Consider the following 13,161-nt stretch of genomic DNA (forward strand, 5'->3'; position numbering starts at 1 on the left):
AGAGTGAGGGGATCGGTGGATAGAAAATTATTGAGAGGACCTTGGTTAGAGAGCAGGGCTGTGGGTATTCTTGCTAAACAACGCTTTGCAGGCCCGGACGAGGCCTGGTTCAGTCCCGGGCTCAAAGGAACATGACTAAGGTTTGGACAAGTTGGGGTTCCTTGTCAGTGTGAACTGTCAAAATAACGGCTGTGTCATTTCTGCTCTCCAACTTTCACACAAATATCTTCCTTATGGTCCCTTTTCGCTGAGAAATTTGGAAATGTCACTCAGCCTAGCCAGGGTGACGACCCCAAAGCCACCGCCCTCCTGTTGGAGGGCCACAGCTCTTCTCTCGTCTTTTCCCTGGGAGAGAATGCCTCACTTTCTCTCCTGGAAGCAGACAGGTAAGTGGGAGAATGATTGGAAGGACATTGGCTAACTCTGCCCCTGCTTCTACTTTGTTTCTACCTTTTTATTTTTTTAAGAGTGAAATTATATTTTACTCTCTTTTTAAACATCTTGCTGTGGTAAGAACACTCAGTGTGAGATCGGTCCTCGTAACAGATCTTCAGTTGGCGACAGGCACAATTGCAGCATACCTGCAGAGCTTATTCCTCTCACTTTGGTGAAACTTGAAGACTATTGATTAATAACGCCCCATTCCACCCTCCCTCCCAGCCCCTGGTAACCAGCATTTCGCTCTCTGATTTTATGAATGTGACGATTTCAGGTAGCTCGTATCAGAGAAGTCATACAGTACTTGTCTGTCTGCGACTGGCTCACCCCATGTACTTCATCTCGACCTTAGGTGAGCTTTCTGGTCTCCTCCCTCACTCCCAGGTCCTTGCTGTCTGGGACGGGAGGGAAGCATGGTTTCATTGGGGACGTGGACCTGGTCCTGTTTATTGAGATCTATACAATCTTATCAGTGGATTTTCTTGGATGTAAGCTGACAGAAAATAGCCAGTTTACCCACAACCGAGGCAAAACCAGAAACATTTTCATTTACTCTGAGAGGATAGTTTGGAAATAATTTACTTACGAGGCTGGTGTGTGCTCCAAGACTGTGGGGCTTTGGAGATACTCGGGACAATGCTTTGCATAGTCAAGTCAGCATGTGTAAGCGCGCCGAACGCCCTGCCTCCGTCCGCCCGTCCATGGCGTCAGGCCTTCTCTACGTGCTGTCCTCACCTTCTGCCTGTGACCCAGGCTACCGGGGTGGTAAATGGTTAAGGGACGGGGCGTAGGCTGCAAGGTGTTTCACTCCCTGGCTTCGTTAATTGGCTTCCATAAGCCTGATGAAAGGTAAATACTTTGTTTCTTGAAGGTTTAATGATAAAAAGTGGGAGGGAGAGGGAGTAGAGTAAGTGAGAGGCTCGTGAGCAAGCTAATTCCCCAACTCCATGCCAGGAAGTCATAGCCGCTTTCTAAAGTTGAGATGTTTAAGAATCAGAGTCTTCTTATCTTACTTAAGAGTTGTGGGGGCAACCACACGTTATAAGATGAATGTTTCTGGAGAAAGGAACTGGGAATGGCCTCGGGAAGGAGTGACGCTGAGCAGGAAGCTCCTGTTTTGGCTGTAGTCCCGGTCTTATTTGAAATTCCTTTTTCCATCTGAATGTATTATTTTGATAATAATTAAAAAGAAACCAGCCAAACTAAACTCCTGCAAGTAACCTTATCCTATTTTACTTGGATGCATCACCTATACTTTGTTAATGATTGAAAGTAGGTTACATTAAACGAAGGTGGGACACAACAGACGCCACTGCTTTATTTTAGAGCCTCCATGCACGTCCTTTTCAGCTGGATAGGCAGGGAAATTCAGAAACTGGCTTTTATGTAGACTTTTGAAAGTCTTCAGTTACAATGGATACAGGGAAGACGATACAGCTCAAGAGAGTGTTTGGGTACGGCTGGGGCACGAGTTTTTTGATCGTCAATGTCATAGGGACAGGGATTTTCGTGGCCCCCGGTGGGGTGCTGAAGTACTCCTGCATGAACGTGGGGCTGTCCCTGTGTATCTGGGCCGTCTGCGCCCTGTTGACCACAATGGACGCCCTGTGCTCCGCAGAGATAGGCATCAGCTTCCCGTGCAGCGGGGCTCACTACTATTTCCTCAAGAGATGCTTCGGCAGCTCCGTGTCTTTCCTGAGCCTCTGGACCACCTTGTTTGTGGCGGCGGGGCTGGCCGCCAGCCAGGCCCTGCTCCTGGCCGAGCACACCATCCAGCCTTTCTACCCCAGTTGCTCGGCCCCCCAGCTGCCCAAGCAGTGTCTGGCGCTGGCCTTGCTGTGGCTCGTGGGGATTCTGAATTCTCGGGGTGTGAAAGAGGTGACCTGGCTCCAGACGGCCGGCACCGCGCTGAAAGCGCTCATCCTCGGCCTCATCTCTCTAAGTGGACTGGTGCTGCTGCTCAGAGGGAGGAAGGAGAATGTGCAAAGGTTTCAGAAGGCTTTCGATGCCGAGCTCCCGGAAGCCTCGCAGTTCATACAAGCTGTCTTCCAGGGACTGTTTGCATATTCAGGCGCGGGATGCTTAACTTTTATTGCAGGTAATTAACAGTCCATTGAGAACAATAGCTCAGGCCATGACTTAATTGCATACAGCAGGAAATGTATATCTTTTATTATATTTTGAATTTTATTTTACATAAGTGAGTCCATTTTTTCGTTTGTTTTTAAATTCTTTGTGGCTTCCTAAATCAGGTCAGAACATGCCAGCCTTGCACTTCCCCACCTACTCCTAATTTTTCCCTCCGTGTATGCCAAAGTACTTACTTTACTGAACAACTTCTGTTTTTCAGCTTTCATTGCTGGGACCACAGATAGGGGCGCTCCGTGCTAACCTCGTTTCCTTTCTGTTAATAGATGAATTCTGGGGTTGTGGGAATAACCCCGCCCATGGACCTGCGAATCCAGGAATGGGCAAGCCAGTGCCAGATGGCATTTGTGCGGTGGTGGGCGTGGTACACTGAGACTCCTGAGTATTTTCAGAGAGACGAGAATCGCAGAGCTCCGCTGCTCTGAGCCGGGTTAAATACTCTTCCTTTCTACGTCAGGACAAAAGTTCTCTCCATTTTTTAAGTCAGGCTCTTTCCTTGAATCCTATTCATAGCCTTTCTCTCACACCACCTTGGGGACCGTTCACATTTATTTATTTCATTTTTCTCGACTTCAACCTTTTTACCAGTTCTTTTCCAGGACATTTAAACATGAAATAGACTCTACCCTTAAGCCAAGTTTTCCTTTATTTTTTGGACTGATGTGTCCTCCATTCATTAAATAATTCAATCAGCAGATAACATTGTCAACACTGACTATTTTTAAAACCCTTGAGGCATTAGTGCCTTAAGATGAGTAAGAGGTATTCTGCACCGCAAAGCGGCTTGCCGTCTCGTAGAAGAGCCAATCCCTGGACTTCGCTCTGGCCCTGCCTCTCACCAGCTGTGGGAAGTAGCTTTACGCTCTGGACTTACTTTTTTCTTTCCTCCTTCATCTGAAAAAATGGGCATCATGGCTCAAAATCACTGTCATTCTGTGCCTTATAAACAAGTAATGGTTTGATAGGATTTAATAACTGGCTCTGAGAGAATAATATAATTACTATGGAAATTCAGTAGAGGGTCAAATCACCTTTTGCTGTGTCATCCACTGGAAAAGGTGACAATTTTAATTGAATCCAAAACATTATAGCGGTAGAAAAATACGAGTGAAGCTGTAGAGACCAGAAACATGCAGGTGCCTCTAAGGCATGGCAGGTAATCTTGGGCGACGGCAGAATGCTTTGCACTTGCTGGGCTTGTAATAGGCATGATTTCTAAGCACGTGCATAGAGAGAAGCAGGACAAAATGGCACAAGATTGGAGGCCAATGCCTGGAGGATGCCCGCTTTAGGTGGTAGGTGGAGAAGTCCTGATGCAGAAACCAGAGGACGTTTAGAGAATTCTGAAAGAAAATGACCACATGTTCCAAGAAGAGGGTGTAATGGACACAGTGAAATGCTGGTCACAAGCTGTTTCACTGACTAAGTCAGAGGTCGTTGGTGAACTCTGAGCATGAGTGGAACGTCAGTCTGCATGGAGTTAAAAAGTGAGGTATTGAGGAAAGGAAGCTACGAGAGAGGAGGTAACTCATTTGTACAATTTGTGATTCCACGGGCCACTGCGATTTGAGAGGCTGGTGTCGTTAGCTGATCTGTCTCTCACAGTATCTCTCGTTCTTTGGACGATAGAAGAGTTATCATTCTGTTTGAGCCAACTTCACCTCGTTCCACTGGCACAGATGTTCTGTTGCTACATCATTTTTCTCTGCTGAAAGTAGATTTCCAAAGTTTCCTCACCTATCAATTAGGATTCTCCCCAAGCCGCCGGCAGTAAACAAAAACTGGAGGAATTCCAGGGTATGCCGGGATTGTTAATTTACTTAATGCATTTTCAGTACAGCTAAGTTCTGAGCACCACCTTTACCTGCACAGTGGTGATTTGTAGGCAGCTGACTTTGCATGTTGTAGGAACATCCATTTTCTAAGTCCAAGACCAAGAATATTCACTACCTGTCTGGCCATTACAACCTTCAATTATGTTATGTTGTATTATATTCCTTACCTCCTCTCTATAAATCTAATACATAACGAGAAAGAGGAAAAGGCCCAAAGGAAAGTAGACTTAATCCTAAAAGTTGTCCTTTTGCGTGCTCAAAGCTTTAATAACCATATAGCCATTAATAACTTAGTAAGTACGGCAGTTGACGGGAATTTTATTATCCCTATATTTTACATGTCTCCCAATATACAGGTAAGGAAATTGAAGCCCTGACAGTCAGTAAATTGTCCAGAAACCCACGACTAGACAGCGTTTCAGTGAGCGCTTCCCCTTTCTTTGTTCTTCAAGTGCTTAATCCTCTCCTGTCAGTGTACGTACGCCATGGATGTCCCTTCCAACCCGGGCACGTGCAGATGGAAGAAAGATGACAAAAGTGTCAAAAGGCAGACATTTGTCAGTCAGGGGGAGCTGGCTGTAAGTAACAGAAACCCACATCCATTTGTATAAACAATAAAAGGAGAACTTGCTGGAAGAATATGCTGCATTTTGAAGGAAGACCTGAGCCGCCAATGGCAGGAGCAAAAGGATGTAGGAAAACTGTAGCACGTAGGCAGCTAGGGTTCTCAGCTGCCTTCATTTTTTTTCCTTCTTTTGGCCGCCATTGCATTAATTTTTTCCCGATTCTCTCAGTTTTGTTGACATTGGGTTCAGTCTTGAGAGAAATCTCGGGTACGAGCATTGACTGGCTTTCGTGAGTCAGAGGCGTGTACCTGGTTTTATTACAGTGGCCCGGGCACAGGGTGACATGACAGTGCGTGCCCATAGCTCCAATGTTTCATTCTGTGCCAGGGGCCATTCTCAGAGAAGGGCCAAATGGGGGAAATAGTGTGACAAATGGGAAGTAGTTGAGAATAAGAAGACTACCCTGGACAATCCATTCTACATGATGCTGAGTCGTGACCTTTTTTTTCTTTTTCGCATTTAATATTGACCGAAAGGGAAGGGAAGGCGCCTACAGGGACAGCAGATTTGTGACTGATTCATGCTATGAGAACACTTTTGCTAGCCAAGCAAAGTTTTCTCTCCTGTTTTCCCGCAAGTTATGATTCGCTGAGATCTGAAGGAAGAGCAAAGGTTAAGTAGGCAAGGAGGAAAGCAGAGAACGGACCCTGTGGGTGTGAGGAACACAGAGAGCACAGGGGCCCCCAAACTGTCACGTGACATCGTCCCACAGCATGTCATCTGTTATCACAGGGATCCATACCCTAGTCACAATTTTAGCTTTGATTTCTGTGACTATTGAGTTACTCTGTAGTGCCTCTTCTTGTGGGCAGGCTTTGCCTGTGCAGACCCAGCGCCCAGACTCAGGGCTTTGTACTGAACCAAGGAGGCTGCACCCACAGGTGGGCTCCACCCCACACGGGCTCCTATGGGCTCCACCTTCATTCTCATGCTTCTGTTTTCCTGCGGTCGGTTTACCATCTATGGGGAAAGTGAAGACATTTCCCCCTTTCTTAGTTTAGCACCAAGCTCAGAAAGGAGGTGGGTGTGTAGCAGTTCACGTGTGTGTGTGTGTGTGTGTGTGTGTGTGTATGTGTATGTGCAGCGATGGTGGTCGGGGTGGATAAGAATCCAGCCGGACACTTGCTACAGGGAGCGATTTTAATGATAATTTTAAGATGTAATTTTTACCAATCGTGATTTCGCTTTTTGTGTGTCGTAGGGGAGCTGAAGAAACCCAGAAAGACAATTCCAAAATGCATACTTACCGTGATTCCTCTGGTGACTGTCGTTTATTTACTGGTTAACATTTCCTACCTGACTGTTCTGACCCCCAGGGAAATTCTCTCTTCAGGTTTGTATTCAAATGACTAATAAGGACACTTCTGGGCCTTTCAGGATACGTGAAGTATCACCTTCCCGTGGGGACTATTTGTTTTTCATTATTTTATTTACAGCGTCAGCTTGTAATTTTCGAAAATAACGAAGGGGCCAAAGAGTATGACTTGACTTAGAGAAGAGTCTCCTATGTGAGGTCAGTGATGAGTTTCCTGATAATGTGGAGAAGTACATTAGTGCTGGTGCGTGGGGAAAGCTGGGTTCCGGCCATGATCCGTGCAGACCAGAGCGAGGCTGTGTGATCAGGGTTTATATCCGCTACAACTTTCACAACATCGATTTTCCTAACGTTCTCCTAGGTGACTTACAGGCTGATACACTTGAAAGGTAGGATATTAGTCGCTAAAAGAGTAGATGATAATGGCCAATCGATGCTTTTAATTTGTATTATTAATATGTAATATAATATTGTTTATCATAAATAACTCTGATTTATGGTGGCAATGGGCCCTGAATGTATTGAAAATATGAGTCAGTGATAACTATTTTAGGGCCTTAATTGTAGAATAAAGAATGAAAGAATAAAATATTAAAAAAATAAACGTATTTAAAAATGAATAATAGATTCTAGAAATCCGAGGACATTTGGAAAGAAATGAGAAACAGGGAGCATAACAGTTTCCTCACAGCAGCGTGAAACCTTCTGAGATAAACTATTGTCCAGTACCTTTAGGACGGCCTGACCTCAGGTATCCCCTACAGTCTGGGTAAGTCTGTGAGGCACTGGTGGTCAGTCTAAGGGACATGCACTATAAAAGTCCTGACACTTTGCCCTGACTCCTGTGTTACTGCTGGGCTGGAAGTGCGGTAAGCCTGGGACCAGCGTTGTGTCCTCACGGTCTGCTCGCTTAGGGACCTGGAAACTAGGTAGCATCAAAACTCTGAGGATTCGTGGGAACGAACCAATGCTAAATTGGATAAGAATAAGCTATGATCTATTAACTCCTTTGGTGATGTAGAGAATAAATTCACAAGGTAATTCTGGGTGTGATGAGGGCTGCTGGCCAGCTGGCCTGGCGGGTACGGTTCATTGAAGTGGGCGTCTGTTAGGGCTGCCAATGCACTGGCCATACTGGTGGTTAAAAAATTATGAAGATGTCCTCTGGTGTGTCACAATGATTGCAGCCCGTCTGTGGGTGGTGCCATAGTTTTGGCATGTGTAGAACATCCATGAGGTGTTTCGACTATAATTGCTTATAATTTAGTTTACTCTTTTAGGCACTTAATCCTTAGACCTTGTTTAAATTCTGAAATACTTTTTTTTTAAATTCATGGATCTACCTTTTATTGTTTTGGTAATTTAAACTAAGAAAATCAGAGCCATACATGAAAAATGTATGTATAGGGCAACCCATCATAGCATGCATAGGAGAGCAAAAACATTAAAGATCCCAAAACATCCAACACATTCGGATGGCATAAATAATTGATGAAAATCCATATAATATACCATTCTGAGCTTCTTCAAAGATCACATTGTTGATGAATACTCAAAGTAAAGGACAGTGTTTATGATGTAATAATGAGCGAAAAGCCTGCATCTGTGTTACGATGTAAAACAGAAAGTAAATAGCTAAGAGTAGGGAACTGCCAGAATGACATTGTGGGTGATTTTGCTTGATTCTTTATTGAATTTTCCATATTTTCTTTAATGAACTGCATGATTTATACAAGAAGAAAAAATTAGAAGCAATAGAATTGGATTTCTGAAATAAGGAATTTTATGCACTAAGGGTGAACGTTTCCATCAAATGGGACTATTTAGAAGACGTGAAAAGTTCATAAGGAACGAAGAGTATCTAGGATGTGGCGTGAATGGAACGCTACATTTTTTTTGATGGGCATTGAAAAAAGTTATACCCACCTGTGATACGTATCAGACTCTGTGGTTTACATAGAAAAAGAACCAGTGAAATTAGTCACGTAAGGTTTCTGTTTGTGTCACTGTCACAGCCCTGACCTATTTCTTCACTGATTTGTTGAGGAAAAAAAAAATTAGCCTTCACTTGGAATAAGTTCTACAACAGAGAGGGAAACAGTGTCCCTCTGGAGTGAGCTGTGTGGACATGTCCCAGTGAGGGCCTGTTCCTGGCTTTTTCAGCCTGAGGCTTTCAATGCTCCTGCCATCCTGGGAACGCACTGCCCCCAGGGGCTCCCGTTTGGTGTTCTTGGGGGGTTCCCTGTTCTAGTTAGAACTAGAGGATGTTGATGTAGGAAAAGATCATCTAAGACAGTAAGTAAGTTGTGGGCGCAGAGGCCTGGGAGGGCTCCCTGACGGAAGCAGCCTGCCGTAGCTGGCCAGGCAGGTGTGGTAGAGAATTTCAAGAGGACAGTGAGATGTTAGGCTCCCCTGTTGGTCTATTGGTGCAGTCATTCATCAGTGGAGGGACATTTGTGAAAAAGCCAGGAACACGCCTCACTGGGACATGTCCACACAGCTCACTCCAGGGGGACACTGTTCCCCCTGTGTTGTAGAACTTATTCCAAATGAAGGCTCCTTTTTTTTCCCCTTAACAATCAGTGAAGAAATAGGTCAGGGCTGTGACAGTGACACAAATAAAACCTTACGTGACTAATGTCACTGGTTCTTTTTCTATGTAAACCTCAGAGCCTGATATGTATTACAGGTGGGTATAACTTTTTTCAACGTCCGTCAAAAAAAAAAAAAAAAAAGTAACATTCCATTCACACCACATCCTAGATACCTTTAGAAAAGGTACAGACCTTTGACGCACAAGTGCCACTGCTAAGAATTTACCCTAAGAGGAGAATTGCACAACTACCAGACCTAGAGGCATGAGTGTGTTTGTTAAAGCACCTTCTATATTAGCAAAAGAGTGGAAACAACCTAAAAATCCACCAAGTCAAAAATTGGTAAATAATTTAGTTTACAGTTATGTAATGGAATGCTGAGAATCCTTTAAAATAATGAGATGGATGCATATGTACTGGTATGATCAAGGTATATTGAGAAGTGAGAAAAGCAAGTGTAAGCATACACACACATGCGGACACACAGACATACCCCTCACAGATGCTTATATGTGCCTAGAAAATTCCTGGAAGAATATCCAAAAAGATGTTAATAGTTCTTGCATCTGGGGTGTGTGCATGAGGGATTGGCAAAGAGAGGGACATTTACTCTTTTACTTCGTGTGTTTCCATGCTATTTATTTTACTTTTTACCAGAAGCATATACAATATCATTTCTAAAAGAAAATAAATGACATAAGGAAAGGAATGAAAAAGTCACTTATGGGATTGAGAGAAAGATTATGTAGCAGAGCTGAGCTCACACCTCCTCGACTTATAACCAACCAGGTTTGTAGAATCCACGACGGGAAATCAAAGGAGAACAGGGTTCACGGCTGGAAAGAGGCATTTCTGGAATGTGTCTGAAAGTGGAAAATGGATGGAGAGATGGGTGTCCAGGGGGAATGACCGACTCTACCTTATTTGAAATGAACAGTCAGTGAGACAGGAGATGTTTCAAAACAACAGGAGATGTTTCTTTGTAGCAAAGCACTAAACGGAAAAGGGAAAAATGGTACTTGAGGCAAGTGGAAAATGGGTTTAAAAATAAAGATTTTTAAGAGGCAAAACCATGGATGACATTTTAATTTTGCCGTATCGAAAAAGTTTTCCTATTTGTGATAAGCCACGGCACTGATGTCCTGGAGACCCCCCGGGAAAGTAATCTTGACACCAGCGACAGTGGCCCCCAGGGATGCTAGATCTTGCTGTCAGTCGTCCCCCTGAAAGACTGTGTCTGTGTGTCTGAGTGATCTGTCCTGCTTATAGCGACATAATGCGAATTGGACCCGAATCGATTCTCATAAGCAATGGGTGCTTGTCTCAGTTGGTGCCTTTTACGTTTACTGACTTACAGGGAAATACTGCTCAGAAGAGCTCTTCACCTTTAAGTAACGGAATCAGAATCTTCTCTAAGTGTTGGTCGATTGCAGCGTTTCTCAAGCTCAGCACTAGACAGTAGCTTGCAGGGGGGCTGCCCTGTGCATTGTGGGGTGTTCAGTAGCGTCCTTGGCCTCCACCCGCTAGGGGCCAGGCGTAACCTCCGACCTCCCCAGGTGTGACCACCAAAAAACGTCTGCAGGCATTGGCAAATGACCTCTGAGTGCAGTCACCCCAGCTAAGAACCTGGTCTGTGCTTTAGACGATTGCCCACCTGTGAGAAGTATTTTAACTAGTGTGTAATGTGCTTTCTCTGTCTGCATGGTTTGTTTTTATTTCTGTTAAGTATTTCAAATTGCCCTATGATATGGGGCTCTGTCCGTCTCGTTCCTGTGTTGGCCGCATTGCACGGTGCTTTTTGGACTCTGGCCGCGACTGTCAGCACTCGGTAAAACAGTTTTAGAAAATCAGCATGCATTCAGTCACCCATGCCACACAATCCATTCATTTCCCAGGGCTGTTGAAAACTTCCACTATGTCTGTCACTGAGTGAAGTATCAGTGCTATAGAAAAGAAATGAATGATCCTCTCCTTACGAAGGAAAGTTCCTGGTCTAGTGAGGAAGACGTACAAGATGATAACCATGTATGATACAGTATGATGGGGTGAAACTGGACCCACGCGTGCATATGTGTTATGCACGTGTGCAATAGAGACACAAACCGTGACATTAAGCAGCATTCAGTTTTCCCAATTACTGCTTAAATTTCTCGTGTTCCCTTTGAAATGATTTCTAAAGGTTTATCATCAGTTCCGCGTTTTTCATACATGCCTTTTGTGTGCTCTGTTTTTCTGCAGACGCTGTGGCTATTACTTGGACAAACAGAGTTCTCCCCTCATTAACATGGGTCGTTCCTTTCGGCATTTCGGCCTCGTTATTTAGCAACCTCCTGATTAATATATTTCAGTCATCAAGAGTAACATACATCGCGGGCCAAGAGGGTCAGCTACCTTTGTTATTTAATACGCTTAATAGTCACTCGTCCCCGTTAATATCGGTGCTACTGCTTGTCACGATGGCCTCTATTGCGGTTGTCTCGACAAACCTAATTGATTTGATAAACTATCTTTATTTTGTAGTTTCTATTTGGTCTGTATTATCAATGATAGGAATACTAAAACTGAGATTCCAGGAGCCCAATCTGCCCAGACCTTATAAGGTAAAAGTGAGTTCTCTAATTTTTTTTTTCTTTTCTGTGTGAAATAAAATGTATTGAGTGTAATCCTGTTTGAAGACTCTATTCGGAATATCCATGAGTAGATCTTTTTACCACTAACAAATTGTGAAACACATACAGGTAATCTGGTCAGAGTTTTAATTTTCATTTTTGTTGGGGAGATTCTACTCACTATAAAATTGCTTAGGATCTGTTAGGCTTATCAGAGAGAAGGACAGACAGATCATCACATGTCTCTTGACCAGAGATGACTTTGTTCACATGTGTGATAATATCCTCTGTCCTGAAACATCCACCTAATTTCATCACTGATCAATGCCATCTTTTCATCTTTACTTACTTTTAACCTCTTTCAACATCCTAACGAAACCAGATTTACCTACACGCATACAGAATTACCCCATTTTTCTATTATTAGCTTAAATCTTATTTTTTTTTGTTTATATAAATATGCAGGTACCTTATATGGCTTTTCATATCTAATTTTTTTTTTTTTTAATTTTGCTTTTTCCAGGTGTCTTTGCCATTTCCATTGGTAACGATGGCCATCAGCCTATGCTTGGTTTTGGTACCTTTGGTGACGTCCCCACACATGCATTACATCTATGTGTGTCTCTTTATTCTCAGCGGACTTCTGTTTTATGTCCCTTTCGTGTATTTTAAATTGAAGTTGGTTGGGTTTGAGAAGATGACATGCTATTTACAGTTGCTCTTTAATATTTGCATCCCTGATGTGTCTGATGAACAGGTGTCAGAAGCACAAACTGTCAGCAAAAAACTAGCCAAATTCTAACATCATGCCAAATTCCAAGTAAGATTAAGCACATATTGGAGAATTAATGATGAAATGCCTAGGGTAACTTTTTTAGTCGAATGAGATAATATGTATTTAAAAAGTACCCAGGACGGTACCTAGCTGTAAAAATCACACAGAAATTGTTTTGTATACCTGTTTTGTTTGGCTAAAAGCTGAAGTCTTGGTTTTGCATTGCTTGATTGATATATTGATGATATCTCTCCTAGTCTTCCTTTTTTTTCTTGCACCCCACCCCTTCTCTTCTGATTTGTGGGGATCTTGTAATGAAAGTTAATGGTTAAAAATAAAAAAAAAGTATTCTCTTCATTTTTCCCGAGTCGTTCTTTTGGTGCCAAGTAGCCCCATTTGTCTTGTCAGCATTTCCCCTCTACTGGTATTTTTTTCAACCTAAAAGCAATTTTAGAAGCAAGAGTTTTGAGGTTTGTTTCCTTTGGGATCATTTTCCTTAAATTCAGAGGTGCCTTAGCAGAACAGCTTTACTGTGTCTTCATTTGACTGAAATGTGGCCTATCTTCCATGACGCTGTTGTGTGGCTAATGTGTGTGTGACAGAGGGCTGAGCAGATGGCATTCCTAGAGTAGCATCCACCCAGTATCATTCAATCTAAAAACTCGGTCTGCTTAGCTTAAAGTTGTAGAGGATTGGGGTTGGAGATGTGCTCTCAGAAGGCAGAGAGGCCGTATGGGAAGAGGGTCCATGACCTTTGCTAGCCGACTCTGCTCCCCGTCCCTCTTCATCCCTCAGAGGTGGTAGTCACAGATGTCACAGGA

At 43.5% G+C, this 13,161-nt stretch overlaps 1 protein-coding gene across 9 annotated transcripts; it reads left to right on the top strand.

The window, feature by feature from the left end:
* The first annotated feature begins 1,572 nt into the window (after nucleotides 1-1,572).
* SLC7A13 (solute carrier family 7 member 13) lies at nucleotides 1,573-12,697 on the top strand. Of its 9 annotated transcripts, none has more exons than XM_019726261.3 (5): nucleotides 1,649-2,536; nucleotides 6,249-6,380; nucleotides 11,195-11,338; nucleotides 11,477-11,562; nucleotides 12,089-12,697. In XM_019726261.3, the coding sequence occupies exons 1-5, from the start codon at nucleotides 1,852-1,854 to the stop codon at nucleotides 12,365-12,367; spliced, it is 1,326 nt and encodes a 441-aa protein (XP_019581820.1). In that variant the 5' UTR covers nucleotides 1,649-1,851; the 3' UTR covers nucleotides 12,368-12,697. The 9 variants fall into 9 exon arrangements, with proteins under 9 accessions (XP_074175150.1, XP_088655465.1, XP_074175152.1 ...); XM_074319050.2 differs by having other exon boundaries at nucleotides 1,677-2,536; nucleotides 11,477-11,556; XM_074319051.2 differs by lacking the exon at nucleotides 11,195-11,338 and having other exon boundaries at nucleotides 1,646-2,536.
* The last annotated feature ends 464 nt before the right edge of the window (nucleotides 12,698-13,161 follow it).

Source organism: Rhinolophus sinicus, chromosome 7, assembly GCF_057876585.1.
Source record: "Rhinolophus sinicus isolate RSI-liver-muscle chromosome 7, RSI-T2T, whole genome shotgun sequence".
Taxonomy (NCBI): domain Eukaryota; kingdom Metazoa; phylum Chordata; class Mammalia; order Chiroptera; family Rhinolophidae; genus Rhinolophus; species Rhinolophus sinicus.